We start from the raw sequence: 9357 nt of genomic DNA, 5'->3' as shown, positions 1-9357 counted from the left end.
AGGTAGGTAGGTACTATAATCGAAAAAAACAAAAACAAAAAGTTATACTATCACGAAATTAGTAGTACAAAAATACGATACTGTGCGATAGTACTGTTTTTTTCAAATAACGGCTCAAAAAAGCTAATAAAAAAAATTTACGCTCAGAAAAAAAAGGTGTCAAATCTGACTCCGAAGAGAAAGGTTTCAATTCAAAATTAGATATTAGGTACTGCTTATGAAAATTAAAAAAGGCTCGTTAAAGCCTCAATTACATTGAGCTTCTTTACGAGCTGTTTATTGGCGAATTTACAATCTGCCTGTAAAGTCGCTTTTATCGCTCCCTCAATGTCTCCGTTATTTTTTTTCTGAGAAACAAAAAACCTAAGTACCTATTATATTATGATTTTCTACACAATATAACAACGCGTACTATATTTTTTCCCCAAATACTATAATTTTGGAGGCTCTGTACTATAATTCCACTTTGAAAAGATGGCAACACTTTAACACTGCATTGCAGTGTTGCCATATCTACTGAAATTTCAGTAGATTAACTGATATTTTTTGCCACTGAATTATTGATTTTTTTTCGAAATTCAAGAAATCGACTGATATTTCTGATTTTGTCGACAGGAAATTTTTTGTCTTAAAAAAAGAAAAAAGGAGACGTCAATTTTCTTTGATGCTGTAAAAATGGAATTATTTGATTTTGTCGATATGGATTTGTCTAAATAAAAGGATATGTTAAATTACTTAAGGTGTAAGAACGGAATTACTTGACTTTGTCAATAGGAATTTTTGTCTAAACAAAGGAGACGGTAATTGCGCTTCGTGTAAAAACGGAATTTATCTGAAAAAAGATCTCATTAATCATTTTTTCCAAAATCTACTGAATTTTTTTTTTAAAATCTACTGAAATTTAAAATTTTGACTTGGCAACACTGCTGCATTGTATACAAATGTTAAAGTCAAATCGCGCACGCCATGTTATTATAAAATTATAGTGATTTAGGTATATAAATGGAAAATCCAACTAAAAAGGTCGACGTAGGATTTCTAGAAGAATGCGAATCATGGAAACTTCAGTCGAGATTCTTCCCTAGTAAAGTTGGAGGAAAACCTTCTTGGCTTAACCTCAAAGACTTACCAATTACAACAGAAATCCAGTGTGATTTTTGTTTGGAGCCATGTGTTTTCCTCTGCCAAGTAATAAGATTGTTTTATTCTCTTATAAATCAGTCGTCCAATATTACACGACATGAAGCAACACGATGTATCAAGAAAATAGTAACAACCAAATATCTAAATTTCAGATCTATGCACCGATAGATGACTGTGAAAGGGCCTTTCATCGTACATTATTCGTTTTCATATGTAAGAAAGGATCTTGTTGTAGACCCAATTTGTCTGGAAATATCAAAGTTTTTCGATGTCAATTAAAAAAAGAGAATGTTTTTTTCTCTTCAGAACCACCTATAGAAGAGAAACAAGTAAGACTACTTATTGCTTACATTATGTTATATTTGGGGATATTAAATGGTACATAATCGTTTTTTTGGTAATTATGCCGCAGATGAGATTTTATATATTTTTTTACGAAGACGGTATTACAAGTTGACAATTATATTAAATAGCTTTTTCTGTCGGCGCAGATGCTTTTCGATCCAATAATTGTTAGTTTAAATTTTTCATACATTCCGTATCATCATTCTCACCCACTAAGATTATATTAGGTTTGGGTAGCTTAAGTTCGGTCTAAAAAAAAAGTTATAAAAACTCATGCGGGCATCTGCGGCACATTTACCATTTTTTTTAGCATGGAACATGATCGTTACGAAAACATCACCCAGGTGACAACGGTAACGAAAATAAGTGGTTAGTCACGAAAGTAGCAGAGCTGCGGCTGCTTCAGAGTTCAGTCGGTCGCGAAGTGCGCATCGGTAATGTAGTCTGTTACGCGCCCTGCAATCTCAATTCCTTCGATGAAATTGATTGTAAAAATTACATACTTAACTTATTTCAGCTATCATAAACCCATGTCCATTACTTCTAACGATTATATGGAGCAAAAATAAAATAAAACCATTTATCGTTCGGTAATTTATTTATTCATAGTTAGGCACCAACATTACTATATGAATTCATAAATTTTAATTTTCAGAAAAGTAAAATTGTTTGAATCCTTTGGATTCGGTTGCTATGACAAATAAATTTTCTTTCGAATTTGGACAACCAGCATTCAGAAAATTAGTAGGCAAAACATGTTTCATGTTTAATAATTTTAGCCGTCAGGGTTTAACTAACCATCATCTGAGGGGCCCAGGGGGGAGGCACAAAGTGCTCAGTTTTTTTTATAATCAGTTTAGGCGCTTCCTCAACTAACTTCTACAAATATTTTTTTTTCGACCATGAAGCGAAATACAAAAAAAAAAATACACATTAATTTATATTATATTCAGATAGAAATGTTTGATACATCTTTGTGGTCATACTGAAGTTTGATTTCATATAAATAAAAATAAATCGAGTTATGTACATTTTTAACTTTTGGATAAATCTGTTTTTTAAATTAAATATAAAATTCATTAAGGGCGGACGTGCTCAGCGTGGGTCAAAATGGAGCTTTTTTCTAATTTCAAAGCATGATCCTGGACATATCTTAAACATTGTAGATAATCTATTTATATAATTTTGAAGCCTTGTTATCCTTTATATTTATTTTAAACATTTGATGACTGCAAAAAGTATTTTTATTACATAAAATAGTGTTCTTTTAAACCTCTCGCTCTAATGTTTTAGAATATAGTCATATTTCAGTACATGAATGTGCAGTGGTGTTAAGATTTTTTACATGTATTAATTTTTAAACGCATTTATAAAACCATTAGTATAATTTATGACGAGATAATTTTTGTAAAATATTTACGATAAAAAATTATATTGATAATCTCTGTGATCCCAAATTTGACAAGAATTAGGCACTTTATTATTCAAAAAATGGACAAGATTAACACATTTGAAGATAATTCTAAAGATATTAATTATAAGCTATGTCTTTGACCATTCAAGTGTGATAAACACACTATGAATGATTGCTTTATAATAATTATTGACCTAAGAATAAGGTAGTGTTTTTTTGAAATACGCCATTTCTTTTGTCATTCCCCAGTGGTTAAGCTACAACATACGGCCGTAGCCATAAATTGACAAACTAAAATTGAAGTAGGGAGTAAGATCATGTTAACGCGCGTGTTTGAACATGTACCTAACCAAATTTTTATTTATTTTTTTTCAACGGTACATGTTCAAACACGCGCGTTAACATGATCTTACTCCCTACTTCAATTTTAGTTTATCAATGTATGGATACGGCCGTATGTTGTAGCTTAACCACTGGGGAATGACAAAAGAAATGGCGTATTTCAAAAAAACACTACCTTATTCTTAGGTCAATAATTATTATAAAGCAATCATTATTCATAGAATGTTTATCACACTTGAATGGTCAAAGACATAGCTTATAATTAATATCTTTAGAATTATCTTCAAATGTGTTAATTTTGTCCATTTTTTGAATAATAAAATGCCTAATTCTTGTCAAATTTGGGATCACAGAGATTATCAATATAATTTTTTATCGTAAATATTTTACAAAAATTATCTCGCCATAAATTATACTAATGGTTTTATAAATGCGTTTAAAAATTAATAAATGTAAAAAATCTTTACACGGCTGCACATTCATGTACTGAAATATGACTATATTCTAAAACATTAAAGCGAGAGGTTTAAAATAATACTATTTTATGTAATAAAAATACTTTTTGCAGTCATCAAATGTTTAAAATAAATATAAAGGATAACAAGGCTTCAAAATTATATAAATAGATTATCTACAACGTTTAAGGAATGTCCAGGATCATGGTTTGAAAATGCAATAAAAGTTCCATTTTGACCTACGCTGAGCATGTCCCCCCTTAAGGTGCCTACCAGTCACTAGTGTTCTTATTAAAAAATACGTATCTCAAATACTCTAAATAGAACAAGTATAAGTATGTTATTTCTGTTATGATATTTGAAATTGGTTTGCAAGCACATGAAGCATGGTTAAGTTGGTAAACTACACAAATTTTAAGATCGCTCGGTTGCCTTTCCAATTTTGTTACATACGCAATGGCGGCCATTTTTGATGTTCATTGTGATTATTTACTTGAGTGCAGTTATATATGGTTTTACACAAATTTTACGTTACTTTTCAATTAAATAATAATACCGAAGTGTAGTATTATTGGCTGTTAGTCAAAAATGTGAATTCATCGAAGGATCCTATTTTATTGTCATGTTTATTATTAAAATTTAATTAAATTACGTTTTCTCTAATGAATTGAGATGATTTTTGACAAATTCATTTTAATGACTTTTTTACTATTTGAGCAAATTTGTAGTGTGTTTAGCTCACTTATTTGGTTAACCCGACACACCATGCCCCCCGACTAGAGCCCTATCAGCCCCCCCTGCCTTGTGAGTGTAAAACACACTATAATGCAGTAGTGCACAAGCTTTTTGAAAGAAGGGCCAATTTATCCATTTTCTAATTTTTCACGGGCTGCAAAGGGTAAAAGTGTTGAAAAATAATGATATATTAAACTAGATAATATATACATTTTATTTTTAATTCAATAGTTACATAATTTTATCAGCAACTTCAATCTATACATACATATGTACACAAACAAATGTTTCATAATCGAAAGCGATTTTTTAATATCGATTCACAAACGTAGAGCACTGACAAAATTCCTGGAGAACTAACACTAAAATGCGCATTTTGAAAACAATAATTTAAAAATAGACCTTCGGTCGCAAATCTATACCCGTGAAAATATAATCATATTAAATAATAAAAAATAGTATTAAGTTTTCTATCAGTGACGATTCAGATTATATACCGTTGCTACTACACATATCGAACACAGATTTTTATCATATTCAATGAAAAATTTGGTGGTGAAGTACTTGTTATTTTGGGCCGCAACAAATGCCATTTCAGGCCGTGTTTGTGCACCACTGCTATAATGTAACAATAAATTGTATGCTTCGTATTCTACCTCTAGTAGGTTAAGCCTCCACCTTAATTTATTTACCTTACCTTATTACAATATATTTTTTTCAGGATTTTGATTATTCAAAATGGCCCCCTACATGTGTTGTATGTGGAGCCAAAGGTTCCAATCATTGCGGGAAGTGCAAGAGCATCAATTATTGTAGCAGAACGCATCAAGTCTTTGATTGGAAGAACGGTCATAAAGAAAGATGCACAAATATAGATGTAAGCCTCTAAGCAATATTGAAATCTGTCCTAATCATAACAATCAAAAAATTAAACTGGAACGAATGGATTTCAACAATTCCTTTGAATTTTGATAGAAATAAACAATATGCTGGAATCCAGATTTCATTTTACATTCATTTATAGTATGTAACAATTCACAATTATCTGAATTTGGTTAACATTCATTTCAATCTTTCCATTTTGGGTGTAAAAAACGGCCAAGAAATGTTCCATCTAGCAATACGATACAATGGGTTACATGTAAATTGTATGTTTTACATTTTACTATAGCACAGTTAGCCGTGAGGTCATCTCTGATTTTGGCAAAATTCATGAATTCAAGAATGAAAACTAAACCTAACCTAACTAATAATCCAGTATATCGGCTATTTTCAAAATTTGTTTTGTCAAAGATGTTGGACGGTCTTTAATATACAACCAGCGCTCGAAATGGAAAAGTTTATGAACCGGAGCGCTCGACAGTTTTCTGAAGATATTTACATATTTATCAAATTTTATGTGTATTTCATAAAAATAAGTGTGTTATATTTTCTATTATATGGATTATCTAGCTCAGACGGTCCGATTATTTTTTCCATGAGATGGAGCGATAGTCTTACCGATTTCACGAACAGTAACGGCGCTCCGGTCCATTTCGAGCCCTGTATACAACCATATATTTCCGATACAACATTTCACGGTGAAGTGTGATATGGCGAACTGCATACATATAAATTTCCAGACACGGATACAATGGTATGCTTTTTCTAAATGGAAATGCAAATAAAATCACTACGACTCCCTAAACAGAGCATACAGTCCCACGATATGCATCCAGCTCCTATCATTAGTCAGCACCCCCTCTTTTTCCACATGATCCCTCTTGCAACTTTTGTCAAGTACATTCTGTGAATGATCAACCTCAAAGCATTTCGTAAGCTCAATGATTGCGATAAAAGGCAACTGGAGTTTTGTTATAAAGGGTTTTTTTTTGCCTAGATAGAAGACACAAAAGGGTTAACTGTCAAACTGAGCTGTGATACCGCACTCACTTTTTGACATTTATGATAAGGTAAGATAAGATATAAGTATGGTCTGCAAAATATAATGATTAGAGTCACGCTTGAGCAACGTTACTAAATTTACTCTGACAATCAGTCTTTAATTTGCGCAATTTATAGACATTGTTTTACCACAATATTGCAGTCAGCGATGAGTTTCGGTTTTGGCTAAACAGGTTTACAGAATCCATTACATCCACAAAAATACACCATTTGGTGTGGTATACGGTGACATCATTAGACCTTATTTCATCAAAAATGAGGCCGAAGCTCGCATTATGGTCAATGAACACTGTTACCGGACCATGATCAATGATTTTTGTTTTTAAATATAGATGACATTGATTTGGACAAGATGTGGTTTCTATACGATGACCGTGACTTATTGAAATCAAAATTTGGCGATAAGTTGATTTCAAGAAATGGACCTATCAATTGGCCTCCAAGGTCGTGTGATTTGACACCTAGATTATTTCCTGTGGGCTCTGTGAAGTCACTGGTTAATGCTGATAAACCAGCACCAATTAATGCCTTGGAAGCCACCTTTGTTCATGTTATTCGTGAATACGGCCAGCAGTGCTCGAAAAAGTTGCCCAAAATTGGACATGAAGAACAGCCGTGGTGGCCATATGCCTGAAATCATTTTCAAATGTTAGTGTCATGTATTGATATTTCGAATAAAAAAAAAATTGAGCGAGAGTCAATAACACCTTTACATTAATATATCCTTTGACAGCAATCGTTCATTGTTTCAATGAATATGACAAGCTTATTACCAAAACTCAATTCATTATTAACTTTTCTAAATGGTTTCCAGGAGAAAAACTTCATAAGAGAAGAGAGGAGTTGCTCCCTTTTATTTCCTGAATGGGAGTTAATAACAGAAGAGGAAAGTGAGGTATGTGTTTCTTGGAACAACTTTTCTAATGATATACGATAATTGAACATACATAACGTACGGTTAAGCCTCAGAGCATCATACCTATTAGAAAAATTCAATCAATTCCCAATCTCACTCGGTCTATGATTTTTGCAAGGGTTTTTACAATAGATAATGTTTCTAGGGCTGTTACGAATTGTGTTTTCAATGAAGAATGTTACATTCCTAAATCTTGTATATTAAGCCGAGTCCACAAAAAATATATATCGGCCTGCAAACAAATTATATAATTGCTTCTAAACTTTTGCTATTACACAAATGCAATAAATATTTTTGGAATGGTTGTCGACAAACATTTGTTTAAAACTAAGTATATGTTCACACCTGGGAAAACAAACAGTCGCTACTAAAATGTCACAATAATTTGAATCAGCTGCAGACATCTGTTTTATATTTCTGACTTTGACTAAAAAGAAAAGTGAAAGACGGTGGGTCTGTAGAAATAAGGATTGCGTATGCAGAAAATTTGCCATTCTCCTCGCTCTGTCACATACATATCTATGCCCACTTCTGTCCTTTACATTGACTACAGTGCTGGAAATCGCATCTGTGATACGTCAGTTGTACAATAGTTATAATTTTGTAAAAAACGTATCCATGTATTTTTTTTTTCAATTTAGGAAACGCCGAGTGTGTCGACCGAAGAAGATCAAATGAATTATTTAAATAAACTCATTGAAGAAAACAAAGCTGGTTCTTTAATAAACGAGAGTGCCACTGAATTGGAGCAATATGCAAATGCAGAAGTCGAAGATAAAACTTTTGAAAAGTTTAAAAGCATTGTTGCTAGAGATCCCGATCAAGTGCTGAGATATGACCGAGGTGGCTTACCTTTGTGGATATCAAGTCAAGAAGATGGCTTCAATGATTCAGTTCCACCATGTCCATATTGTAATGGAAAAAGACAGTATGAATGTCAGGTAAATACAATATTATATATGTGTTTTCATGTGAAGAATAAAAGTAGCTTCAGAAATAAGCCCATTCAAAGATATCTAAGTCTGCTCGTACAAACTTCAGTATCCATAAACAGATAAATAATGTGTTTGAAAAATGAACTCTACTTACATTGCATAAAAGATGAATATTGCAAATTTACATTCATGTCCGAGCTATTCTGCTGTGGCCACTTTAATATTGAGATTTTCTATGGGAACATGTGACCCAATATAAGTGAGGGTTTTTTTTTCATTTATCCTTTTACATAAATATACATTTAATTAATGGTATTGGCGTTAATACTCTTTATTGATTTCAGGTAATGCCTCAACTCCTGAATTTCCTCAAATTGGAAGGTGGTATCAATTCTATCGATTGGGGTGTCTTAGTAATATATACCTGCCAAGAAAATTGCTGTGGAGAACTGGCATACCAAAAGGAATTTTTATATAAACAAGATATTTTATAAATTTTTGATAAACGTCATGTACCTACTAGTACTTTAAATAAATTAATCACTTTCTAAAGGTTAATTTTTCACTTGTTTCAATACTGTCGTAGGTACTTCTTTCATCTTCTGACAATGTTTTATTTAAAAATTATAATGGGAACCTACCTACTTACTGTCCATTAGTGAATTATTAGTAGAATAAAATTTTCTTTTATAAATGAGGTAAAAGTAGTATGTAAAATGTACAGTAGAGGTGAGTTGGAAATACTGTCACCAGTTTGTGTACTTAAGTTTCGGAAGAAACTACCCATACTAAGTATTTGTTGCCCAATAAACTTGTTTTAAGAAACTTGAAACGTATTAGATGTTCGAATTCGAACGCATTCGATAATATCTGCGCCGTGACTCGCTATTCCGTGATGCTGGTTGACTTTCAACGCTATTGATATTAAATGCGCGCGAGCGAGATATCATGATACACGTATGTCTAGCCGTGATATTATACTCAACTGTCATTGTTCTCCCTTTCTCCTCTGTTGTAAAGTTGGTATAGTGAAGGACAGAAATGGTCACGTCATGTTCGTTTTATAGTATACTTTTGAGTTCGCCTTAGGGTTTTAGTTTAAGAGTTTTAGTTTCAGTTGAGTATGAA

At 32.3% G+C, this 9357-nt stretch overlaps 1 protein-coding gene across 1 annotated transcript; it reads left to right on the top strand.

Annotated features, from left to right (window-relative positions):
• The first annotated feature begins 922 nt into the window (after positions 1 to 922).
• On the top strand, positions 923 to 8787 carry LOC147067802 (uS5 assembly chaperone PDCD2-like). Its single transcript, XM_085952884.1, has 6 exons — positions 923 to 1188; positions 1296 to 1472; positions 5156 to 5311; positions 7193 to 7273; positions 7936 to 8235; positions 8574 to 8787. The coding sequence occupies exons 1-6, from the start codon at positions 1003 to 1005 to the stop codon at positions 8721 to 8723; spliced, it is 1050 nt and encodes a 349-aa protein (XP_085809010.1). The 5' UTR covers positions 923 to 1002; the 3' UTR covers positions 8724 to 8787.
• Positions 8788 to 9357: the final 570 nt, after the last annotated feature.

This window comes from Rhyacophila brunnea, unplaced genomic scaffold (assembly GCF_057557595.1).
Source record: "Rhyacophila brunnea isolate RB1 unplaced genomic scaffold, BYU_Rbru_1.0 scaffold_3, whole genome shotgun sequence".
Lineage (NCBI taxonomy): Eukaryota > Metazoa > Arthropoda > Insecta > Trichoptera > Rhyacophilidae > Rhyacophila > Rhyacophila brunnea.
This window is presented reverse-complemented; position numbering and strand designations above follow the sequence as displayed.